This window comes from Salvia splendens, chromosome 17 (genome assembly GCF_004379255.2).
Source record: "Salvia splendens isolate huo1 chromosome 17, SspV2, whole genome shotgun sequence".
Classification (NCBI taxonomy): domain Eukaryota; kingdom Viridiplantae; phylum Streptophyta; class Magnoliopsida; order Lamiales; family Lamiaceae; genus Salvia; species Salvia splendens.
Window position 1 is genome coordinate 27,993,723 of NC_056048.1, and position 11,836 is coordinate 28,005,558.

General features: G+C 38.5%; 1 protein-coding gene across 1 annotated transcript; it reads left to right on the plus strand.

The window, feature by feature from the left end:
* The first annotated feature begins 5,869 nt into the window (after positions 1–5,869).
* Positions 5,870–11,836, plus strand: LOC121773740 (BAG-associated GRAM protein 1-like). The gene is made up of 18 exons (XM_042170654.1): positions 5,870–6,318; positions 7,157–7,204; positions 7,346–7,443; positions 7,674–7,749; positions 7,996–8,124; positions 8,230–8,276; positions 8,757–8,877; positions 9,028–9,144; positions 9,302–9,331; positions 9,486–9,585; positions 9,784–9,890; positions 10,281–10,424; positions 10,530–10,634; positions 10,811–10,957; positions 11,034–11,087; positions 11,214–11,277; positions 11,421–11,482; positions 11,580–11,836. The coding sequence occupies exons 1-18, from the start codon at positions 6,121–6,123 to the stop codon at positions 11,697–11,699; spliced, it is 1,767 nt and encodes a 588-aa protein (XP_042026588.1). The 5' UTR covers positions 5,870–6,120; the 3' UTR covers positions 11,700–11,836.

Below are 11,836 nucleotides of genomic sequence, written 5' to 3' on the forward strand. Positions count from 1 at the left end.
CATCTACGAATCCGCTCCAGCAGTCCGGCGGCTCTACTTCGGATTCCAAGGGCTGTGCTAGTTCGGCATTTTCAGAATTCTTCTGTTCGGCAATAACAGGAATTGTTTGATCGAACTTTGCTTCTGCAAGAAAATCTGCCAAGGCTTGTCCCTTGATGGCTTTCCGAGGTAGGTACTCGATTGAGTGTTCTCCCAGCTCTATGGCCCATTTGGCGATTCTGCCTGATGCTTCTGGCTTGGTCAAAACTTGCCGAAGAGGCAGATCGGTTAAGACGCATACCTTGTGAGCATAGAAGTATGGCCGCAGTCTCCTTGCTGCATTTACTAACGCCAGAGCAATTTTTTCCAGAGGTTGATACCTTGTTTCTGGACCTCTTAATGCTCGGCTTGTAAAGTAGATGGAGAAACTGCTTTAGGCCTTCTTCTCGTACAAGCACCGCGCTAATGGTTTGATCGGATGCCGCTAAGTATAAGAAAATCACTTCGGCATCTGTTGGAGCAGAGAGAATTGGAAGCTCGGCTAAATAACTTTTGAGCTCGTCAAAAAGCCTTTTTCTGCTCTATGACTTCAGAGACGATTTAGTCTTCCCGGCAGGGAGAGCGTCAATAGTTAGGATTACTCCATCATATTGCGGCTCGTTGTCGTCTTCGGGATCCTGTTGCCTTTTCGGATCCTGAGGAGCGCATTTCGCACCTCCCTGCTTTTTGTTCTTTTTCGGCTGCTTGCTTTGGTATTTTTTTTAACGTCCCTGCTTTCACAAGGGCATCAATACCTGCAGCCAAATGTCGGCACTCCTCGGTATCGTGACCGTAGTCTTGATGGAAGGAGCAATATTGATCCTGAGGTCGGCGCGCGGCCGATTTCGTCGTCCGCCTTGGCTTTTCGAACATATCGGAATGCAGTTCGAAAATTTCCGCTCTTGACTTGTTCAATGGTACGAACTCAGCGGGCGGCTTCTCAGGATTGAGACGTGGCCCCAATCGGTCTTGCACCGGAGTCCTTTGAATCCTTTCGAAAGGAGTTCGGCGAGGATGTCCCTGATCGCCAAAAGGAGTTCGGCGAGGATGTCCCTGATCGCTATGATCGGGCTTCCTCCTGTCTCCTCGGGATGAGCTGTCTAAAGACCGTTTGCGACGGTCTGCCTCATCGGCACGGGAGAACTGGTCCGCAATGTCCCACATCTCTTGAGCTGTTTGCGGACTGCATTCCACGAGCTTTCTGTAGAGAGCTCCGGGCAGGATTCCATTTTGGAATGCCGAAATGACAAGTAGATCGTTGAGATCATCTACTTGTAGGCATTCCTTGTGGAATCTCGTCATGAAGTCGCTGATCTTTTCGTTGCAACCTTGACGTATAGAAAGCAGCTGAGCCGAAGTACTTCGGGCTTCCGCTTTCTGAAAGAACCTCCTGTGGAAAGCATCCATTAGATCTCGGTAAGATCTAATGCTGCCTTGGGGGAGGCTATCGAACCACCTTCTTGCGTTCCCGATAAGCAGCTCGGGGAACAGCTTGCACATATGGACCTCATTGAGACCCTGGTTCGCCATGTTATACTGATAGCATCCCAGGAAGTCATGAGGATCCACTAGCCCGTCATAAGTCATTGACGGTGTCCGGTAGTTCCGCGGCAAAGGAGTTCGGGTGATATCGTCCGAGAACGGAGTCTTTAATGCTCCGTACATGGTGAACCCGACATCTCTTCGGTACGGAGGAGATGGAGTTCTCCTGTGGTTCCGGTACCGAGGAGGAACAGGAACATGTCGGGGTTGAGGATTCTTTCTCCTGGAAGACATGTCACTACTGCGGTGGTGACTTTCATGTCTGGATGAGGAGGGAGAATCCGCCGTTGTCTTCTCCGGCTGTTGGCTCTTCTGCAGGAAGGTTAAGAACTCCTCCTGCTTCTCGGCCAAGAACAGCTTGACAGCTTCATTTAAATCGGGCTGCTGGGAAGACTCGGTGCGATCTCTCCTGGAGTGGCTTGTTCCTTCTTCGTGAGAACCGGAGGTAGATGTCTCCCGAGGCCGTTTTTCAGACCTGCGAGCTGGACTAGCTTTCTCACGGTTATCACGAACGGTATTACGGGTAGTGTGTGATCTGGTATGCATTTTTTTGGGGTGGAAAAAGGGTCAAAAATTCGCTTTATCACAAATTTGGTTCTCTGTTTCCCACAGACGGCGCCAGTGATGGATCCGCGAATTAGTGATGTTAGTAAATGCTGGTAGAGAATAAAGATCACGACACAATGAATTTACGTGGTTCGATTTACTGGGGTAAATCTACGTCCACGGGAAGAAAAGAGGGCAGAGTTGTATTGCTTGATCTGTTTTCTACAGCTTACAATACAGACTTGCTATTTTATATTTTATCTCTAGAAAGCGAGAGAGTCCAACCCTATCTATCTGATCTAGGTTCTATTTATACATTGAACCAAGATCGTGGCATGCAGCACCATTTACTAGGTAGTGGATGTCGTGGAGATCGTGGCGATCTTGCATGGGTCCACTATCCTGCATGAGTTAATGACTGCTTGACACCACTAAATAGATCGTGGGTGTAGTGGAGGTGGAAATCCTGCATGAGTCCACTATCTCCTAGTTCGGTCGAATACTGAGACCGAACTGCTGAATTATTGCCGAGCAGCTTTTGCCGATCTGAGAGTAGAGCTTGATGCCGACCTGAGAGCAGAGTTTGATTGGTTGGCTTTTACCGAGCTGTAGGCTGGGGCCGAACTCTTTAGTCATGCCGGACTGATACTCTTTAGTCATGCCGGACTGATACTCTTTAGTCATGCCGAACTGATACTCTTTCCTGGGCTTTAGGCTGATGGGCTTTACTGCTGTTGGGCTTGTTTAGTACGTACTCCATCAGGTTGTTTCCCTCAGTTTTTATCTGCATTTCACCAACTCAAAATGCGTTTCGCCATCGAGTAATTAATTGACATATTCAATAGCATTAGTAATAAAACTGTCGAGGACAAATCAATCACACATTGGAAATCTGAGGAAAATTAGAAGGTGTATATAATTCTTGTCCAACTTCAATTAATTTGAGATTTTTCAGGAGTGACCCAAAAACAAATCCGTGCAGGCTAGACCCAAAACGAATAATATCAAACTAATGTTGCCAACGCCGACAATCCTGACAAAAACTGAGGTGGAATTAGATCTTATGTATTGGTGATTGTAAGTTGTGAGTTAGTAAAAACTTGGAATCAACTATCCGTTTTGAAACCATGATAGAACCATAGGATTTTGTCCTAAAATCAATTGACGAAATGAGCATATAAAACTTATACTGTGTAGAACCATAGGATTTTGTCCTAAAATCAATTGATGAAATGAGCATATAAAACTTGTACTGTAGTTTCAGTTCTCTCTTTACACTGGTATAAAATATTGTTATATTCTTATTTTGTTTCCTTTGCCACCAATTCAAACGCTCTTAATAAGATACGTGTGTGAGATGCATGATAAACTTGAAAATTTTAATTATGATGCAAGAAAACTTAATGCAAATAACGACGTTTCTATTTAAGCAAGACATATCATCTCTAAACAATCGAATGTCTCAACCATTATGTATATCAACCAATTAAACCACAATAATTGAAACAAACAAATCGAAATAAGTACCCAAATTGGAGAGACATGGCCATATATATATTCAACTCGATCGGTTAATTTCTGTATTATATATTGAATTTATTGCTAATGGAAGGCATAATGATTGCAGTTTTTTAGTGGTGTACAATAAATGATCCCAAAATCAGTTACACAAAACCTAAATGGTATGATTATTACATGCCAAACCTCCTGTTTTGAAGGGTTACCACCACTTATATTTTTCAAAATAATAAAGTTTTTGGGTTAAAAAGCATGTGTACTCAACAAGTCAACATAAAAACAAAATAAATAAGTAGTAGTATTGATTAAAAGTGTTTGATACTCACTGACGGGTCGTAGCGCATAGCGGTGATGATCTTGAGGTCACGAGTTCAAACCCTGCCTCCCGTTGAAACATTCAGCCTTAATCCATAAACCCGGTTGACTAGGATTAATCGGATTCCGCCAAATTAAGACGAGTACTATATAATTATATCTCTGACACTATTAAATGTAGTAGAATATATAATTATTCAAATAAATATATTTCACATATGGTAAGCTTAGAAATATTAAAAAGGAAATATTTTTTTGAGAATAAAATTAATGCCAAAGATATACCATACCAAAGTTTAAGATTTGAGAAATGCCTTTTGAATTTTTGAATTAAAGGAAAGGAGTTTAACATCTAAACCTTTTCATCTATATGGGCCTACATAGATAATTGGGCCTTCTCGAATCTAGTCCATTAGCCCATAACACTTTTAATTAACTACTTTCATTCACTCTTAATACTATAATCGACTGATTTTCAAAAGTTGTAATTTTAATTATAACTGATCAATTCTAAATATATATTATTAAATAATCAATAAATTTTATAATTTCAGAATAAATAATGAATTATGAATTATAAATATGAATTACTAGGCTCTAGTTGTGAATTAGTTAACACTATAGGTGGCTTACTAAAAATCATAATAAAAAACTGATTAATCTCATAATACCTACTATACTAATTAAGACTATAGTTACGTGATAAACTCAAAGATAAGATCGATGGAAAATTGTTATTAGGACCACTAATTTAAATTTTATTGATTGACTTTGAATTCCTTCTTATTAGTAAGGTAGCCAACTTTTTTTAAAAATTTTCTTAATAGAATATAAAATATTCTTTCTATCCAATTAACATTGAATTTTCATATTGCCGTTTGAGTACTGGAAATCGATCCTTTCCACCATCCACTTAAGTTATTGTAATATGATATTTAATCGGTCAAAACTTAGCACAATCGCAAAAAATAATGATCATATATTTGTAGTCTTCGATATTATGGAAAAATTTACAATGATTTCATAGAAACGAACGACTAAAAGATCCCTTTTTCCATATTCATCCAACACTGCCCATTTATCTCACATCTTATTACACAATTTACCTCTTTTGCCCCAAGATTGATAATATTTTACGCAACACGAAAACATAATATTTTACGCAACACGAACACGTACAAAATTAATGAGTTAGTGTCAAATCTTGCATGCGCATATCCTTATTGGATCAATCCGATTAACACATGGTATTTTTAGGTTAAATCACATCATTTTTTCAAAAAATCAATACATTTTATCTCTATATTCGGATAAGATCTTTTCAGTTATCTACTTATTTAACAATATTTTAACTTAACTCACTAAATATTCATTCGTTAATATGTATATTTAAAAAATGATTCTAAATTACGATATAACAAACAAAACATTACTAGTATATTTAGACTCGTCTAATCCACAATTATCAATTCATGGATCTGTTATTGTATGTCGGGTCATATCTTTTGTAACATGCCTGAATCGTTTCATGTAGTTGTCAAATTCGTGTCATAATCATGTTGGTATCATGGCAACACGAATAATATCGTGTCGTGTATGAGTCATGCTCGATTTAAAATGTAACAAGTATGTTTCAAATTCATATTCCTATTCTAATTTGACCTTATCAGATTAAGTCATTATCAGCTTAATATAATAACAACACAATCCACATTAATGTAAGTCTCACATGAATTGTCAATCGGTTCATAATTTCTTGTCACTAATTTCCATTGCAGTATATAAACCAATAATTATCACGCTATTAATTAATTTTTTCGGCCACCCTTTTATTACTACTGTGTTTTTTTTAAAACTTAGAATAGAGACAATTAATGGTGGCGGATGGAATAGTAATTAATTATCCAATTGGAAAATTTTTCCAATAGTTTAGTAGTTTCTCCGTTGCCTCATTTCCCCAACAGTTTAGTATAGTTTCTTCCTCGTTTTCTCCTTCAATTCGTTGACTGTTTCTCTCTATACGTACACAACCTCCGTCTCTATATATCATGCACGCAAATCACACACACTGACCGTGTCACTGCGTGTTTGATTCCCGCATCCAACCCTGCGGAATCCTTACATTCTGCTGCTTTTTTTTTTCTCACGCCGTCTGCTGCGGTTAAAATAGGGGGCGAATTCATGGGGGCGACGATGGTGGTGGAGACCGCGATGGAGTTTCTGCTTCCGTCGTGGTGGGAGGTGCAAGTCACGGTGGCGGCGGCGGCGTTCGTCGTGGTTGCCTACTGGTTCTTCTCCGCCGGCGCTGACGGCGGCGATGATCGGGGATTCGTGGAAGGCTCCGGAGGCGGCGCGGATATGATTGAGGATAGGGAAAAGGTCATTTCTGCATTTATTGTGCCGAATTGGATTCGTTTTTCAGTGTGATTTCCGGGTTTTTTGGGGATGGGTTGACGAATTTGTGGTATTGCGATCAATTGATTTTGGTGTGATTGATGGAGCGGAAATGGTTGTTGGTGGCGTGAAAGGGCAGTTCGGTTATTGAACTGCTGAATTTGTGGAGATTGAGATGCAATATTGTGTGTTTTCCTTCTTTCTTACTATAATTAATTGACGGAATTGCGTCTGTTGCATTGTTTTGATTGGAAGTTGTTTATTTGTTTTTAATTTCTTATAGTTACGCTTCTACTTTTGAATTCGGTTGATCATTGCAGAAGCTGTTGCTGTAAGTTACTTATGATTAGAATGGAATTTGGTGCTTTCTTATAGCCATTCCTGGACTTATGTTACTCATTTCTAATAGTTAGATATGTCAGTTGACTAATGCGAGTCACCCTTCATAATGAAGAGTTCTTGTGATCTTCATTGATTAACTTGTTGATTTGAATGAATTCATGGATGACAGGGTTGAAATTTTGAACTCGTCATTTTTATAGAAGAAAATGACACTGGACTTATTTCTTACACATTTTGATGTTGTCGAGTAGATTTAAGGTCATTGAAAGTAATTTGGAAGAAACGTTGTTTGTATAGTTGGAAATTGGACCCTGGCTAGTAAGTGGCGTTCCTGTTTTTGGGTATTGAATGGAAGTTTTGACACTTTGGAGTTCTCATAAATGTGATTGTTGTTTGCTTGGTTACTGGGACCTTCGTATATTATGTATTCCTGAAGTATTTTTCCAGTTGCTTGACATGCAGTTCTTCACTTCTTTTATAGATGCTGTTTAAAGGGGATTCTCAAACTAATTCGGCATACTTAATTAAGGTACCTTTCATTGTAGTCTCAGTGGTGTCTGTTTTAGTTGCTATTATGTATGCAGTTCTTCATTCTTCTGGACTGAACTGTAAATACACCAACCATGTTCTTGAACTTTGTTATCATATTATAGGACGCCCTTCTTTTCAGGTAGAGCTGTTAGCAGCAAAGAATCTAATTGGGGCAAATTTAAATGGCACATCAGATCCCTATGCAATTATTACTTGTGGGTCGGAAAAGCGCTTCAGGTGATTTCATAATTTATCTTAATTGGCACCTTTAGCATCTTATTTATTGGACAGGACAAATTTTGGTATCCTGTTTCCCACATGTCTTTATTTATTTATGGAGAAATGTGATATTCTGTAGAGATCAGGAATGATGTAGGTAGAGTGTGAGCTTCTTCTTAGGGTTTTTATAGTTTATGAGAAATGTCTAAGATAAGTATTTATAAGATTCCAGTTCGTGTTCTTTTCAGTTCTATGGTTCCGGGCTCAAGAAATCCCATGTGGGGGGAGGAGTTCAATTTTTCTGTTGATGAGCTTCCTGTTGAGGTATTTGTTTCCTGTAGCAACTTGGATTGTAGAAGTCAAGCTTTTTATCAGAAATCGTAGTGCGCTAACAAATGTTACTTATGCTACTCTTGTCTTCTTTTGGTTTGTCAAACATTTGTTATCTTATGAACCTTGAAACATAAAATAAGTACTCCTTGTTTTGTATCGTCACATGTAACATTGGCTGTTTCTTTTCTTTTTGGTTACTCTTTCAGGTACTAATTCTTTTATATAATTCATTGGCAGATAAATGTGACGATTTATGATTGGGATATAATTTGGAAAAGTGCAGTTCTTGGAAAGGTAATAATCCGAGTTGAACAGGAAGGTCAAACTGGTGCTGTATGGTATACATTGGACAGTCCATCTGGGCAGGTAATAAGCCTTTAGGACATCTTTCTTTGCTAGTTTAGTGGGTTATTTTTGCCCTCTTCTCTTATCGGCTGCTGATATTGAAAAGGTATTTTGTTTGCTTCTCAGGTCTGCCTACATATCAAAACCCTCAAACTCCAGATGAATTCTTCCAGGTATGGTTTTTGCAAAATACCTCTCCTTTCTAGTTTTGGCACATTGTCTCATTCTGCTGAGTATATGCTGCATTGTTGTTAATGTGATGGTTGTGCTCTCTTTGTGATTGTCTTCATGAAGCTAGATTTGCGTCCTCTAGCTTGAAGTTTACAAAATTTTTTAAGATTGCAGATGCGAAATTCCATTATTTTCTATTGAAAACATGTTTTGTATTCTGTCATAATCTTGACTTGATGTTGAATTTAGCTTAACACTTTATTTTCCTGAATATCCATATCACTAATTTTCTTACTAAGGCTCTTTATTTTCTTCTCATTAATGATCTGAAAATTTGCATTGCTTGCTTCAAGACGAATCTGAAAGGTTTTAACTTTAAATGTCACACTTTTGGAAACCCTAATACTCGTGCTGTACAAAGTTATCTGTTAATCATTTCCTTAAGTAAGGTACCTGAAATTGTTTGATTTACTCCGTGGTAGGGTTTTGAATGGCTATGCTGGTACTAATCCTCGAAGAAGGCCTTTGGATAAGCAAGGGCCTACAGTTGTTCATCAAAAACCTGGACCACTGCAAACAATTTTTAATCTTCTCCCTGATGAGGTATTGTTCCCTGCATATGACAGCCATGATTAGATCTAAGATATTCTTATTGATGCCTCTCTCCTTTTGTTTTGAGTGTTTAAGAGCTTGAATATTTTTGGACAAGTAGAGAAAATTTTAGTGGCTGAAATCAGTTATGCTATTTGTCAGATAGTGGAACATAGCTATTCTTGTGCACTTGAGAGATCATTCTTGTATCATGGTCGGATGTATGTATCAGCATGGCACATCTGCTTCCATTCGAATGTTTTCTCCAAACAAATGAAGGTTAGTTTTCAGAATTCTGTCTGTTCAACAGTTTGTTTGTGAGGCATCTCCTTGGAAATGTGCCTATGGATGTACTTCTAACTCTTGTCACAGAAAAGTTTTATGTTAATGTATCTTCATGCCTTGCTGCTTGATGATTTTTTTTGTGTTTTCACAGGTAATGGTACCTTTCGGAGACATAGATGAGGTACAAGGCCCTTTATTTTCCTTACTGACTTATCTTCATCTTTTTTCTCTCTCTCCAATGATGGTTCACTTCTAGCCCCATAGAATCTGAAATGCAATAAACTTAAGTACGTAGTATGACTGAATGGATCCATTTGGTTGGTTTTCCATCTCAGATAAAGAGGAGCCAGCACGCATTTATAAATCCAGCTATTACAATAATTCTTCGGATGGGTGCTGGGGGGCATGGTGTGCCTCCTTTAGGAAATCCTGATGGTTAGTGTTATTCTTCCCATCTGATCATCTAAGTACCTAGTATCTTTTACAATGTCTAGTGTTTGAGAAGATCAAAAAACACTTCCCTTTATCTCCATAACAAAACTTATAATATTCCCTTGCAGCCGTACTCATACAGAAAAGAAATTAATGTCTCTCCTGAAGCTGATATCTCCATGTGATCCACTCTTCTTTCAGGTAGAGTTAGATACAAATTTGCATCTTTCTGGAACAGAAATCATGCACTGAGAGGATTACAGCGTGCAGTAAAGAACTATCATGACATGCTAGAAGCTGAGAAGAAGGTTCAATTTCTAGCTCTGTTACATTTCCGTGTATATTGCAGATATTGGAGAAGTAAAAGTTGTTGTATTAGAACTTTTGCTTGACAAAATGATAATATGTCAACAAATAGCCTCTTGTCTGAAAGAGTGTTTCTTGATATATCCTAACGTCCTTATACATCAGAACTGTATTGCTTGATTTCCAACAGAACATGATAGCCGTTTGGCTTCGATAATTACAGAAATATATAATATCCTCCAGTCACTCAGTGTGCTTATGAAATATGCTTTTCATTATCCAAAAGTCCTGACCTAGGAACTGAAAAAGAATCCTCTTCGATCCGAAGCCAAGCATCTGGTGTTTATGCAAACAGATTTTGTAACCCTTCTATTTGGCCTTTGTGTACACAGGAAAAGGAACAGTCTGCATTGCGTGCACATAGCAGTTCTATCAAAGGCAGCAATAGGCAATCTAAGATTTCTGAGCAGAGTGTGGCAAAGACTGAAAAGTCACAGCCATTCATCAAGGAGGAAGTGCTTTCTGAAATTTACAATGTAGTTTTACACTTTTGGTTTTCTTTCTTTCTTTCAAATCTTTCCGTATGGTTTTACTGGATGTGCATTTATTCTGTATTCTCTCTTCTCTGCATCAAATTGCAGGATGTGTTCCCCTGCACTGCAGAACAATTTTTCAAGCTTTTGTTAGATGATGATTCAACCTATACAAATGAGTATCGTACTATCCGAAAGGATTCTAATCTTGTTGTAAGTAACTTATTCTCATTGGCTCACGTAACACTTTTTATGGATGAATCTTAACCACAAATGATGCAATAGTATTGCATTAAAATAAATGCCCCGATTCCAGTACTGTTTCCGTTCTTTCAGAAATGTGAGTTCTCTGTATTATTGTCTTGAGCTACCTGTTATGCTTCCTTCAGATGGGTCAGTGGCATTCTGCTGACGAATATGACGGTCAAGTCAGAGAAATTACGTTTAGATCTGTGTGCAATAGTCCGATGTGTCCTCCAGATACAGCAATGACGGAATGGCAGCATGCTGTTTTATCTGCAGACAAGAAAATACTGGTGCATACTTAAATCTCAAAATGATGCAGTGATTGCGTAATTTGGTGGTATTAATATCATTATATTTTGTATTCAGGTGTTTGAGACCGTACAACAGGCACATGACGTACCATTTGGGTCATACTTTGAGGTAAGCTCTATCAGTTGCTGGTTTTGCATTTCTAGAAGGAGATAAACGAAGAAATATTGCGATGATGCCATAAGTTACCCCTCACTATTTTCTGATCTTGTTCTGATTGCCCGTCTTTTGCTTCAGATTCACTGTAGATGGTCGTTAGAGTCTAATTCCGTGTCTTCATGCACCATTAATATTAGAGTTGGTAAGTGCCCACTTTGTGTTGATTCATTCTGTCCTAGATTTGAAATATGGACTCTGTTGCGTTCTTTCAATCTCGAACCATTTAGACCGCCTAAGTTAATTTACGCAACTCATGTAATGTTATAACACGCGATGCCTTTATAGGTGCTCATTTCAAGAAATGGTGTGTGATGCAATCCAAGATCAAATCAGGCGCTATTAACGAGGTACGGTTTTGATCATCCGTCCTTTACTCTGGTGTCCGTTGAGTTTTAAGTCATAGTTAGATCACATCTGAAGTGCTTGCCGATCATACCTCTGCAGTATAAGAAAGAGGTGGATACGATGCTGGATGTAGCGCGTTCATATATCCAGTCGAAGACTTCGTCCAGCAAGACGGAAACTACACCATCACCTCCGGCTGTTGTTCAAGAAAGTAGATAAAATTGTGGTACAAAGAGTAGTGAAACGAGAATTGTAATCAATAGATTAAAAATTGTTTGTATAGGAGTAATATTTGTAATGAGAAAACATTTAAGCTTATAACTACTTATAATTTATATCATCTTTTTTTTGGTAAA

Excerpts from the sequence above, each read along its gene's own strand:
- LOC121773740 (XM_042170654.1), top strand. The coding sequence starts at position 6,121 with ATGGGGGCGACGATGGTGGTGGAGACCGCGATGGAGTTTCTGCTTCCG. Across the intron at positions 7,750-7,995 it reads TTGATGAGCTTCCTGTTGAG|ATAAATGTGACGATTTATGA; the intron begins GTATTTGTTTCC and ends ATTCATTGGCAG. Across the intron at positions 10,958-11,033 it reads CTGCAGACAAGAAAATACTG|GTGTTTGAGACCGTACAACA; the intron begins GTGCATACTTAA and ends TTTTGTATTCAG.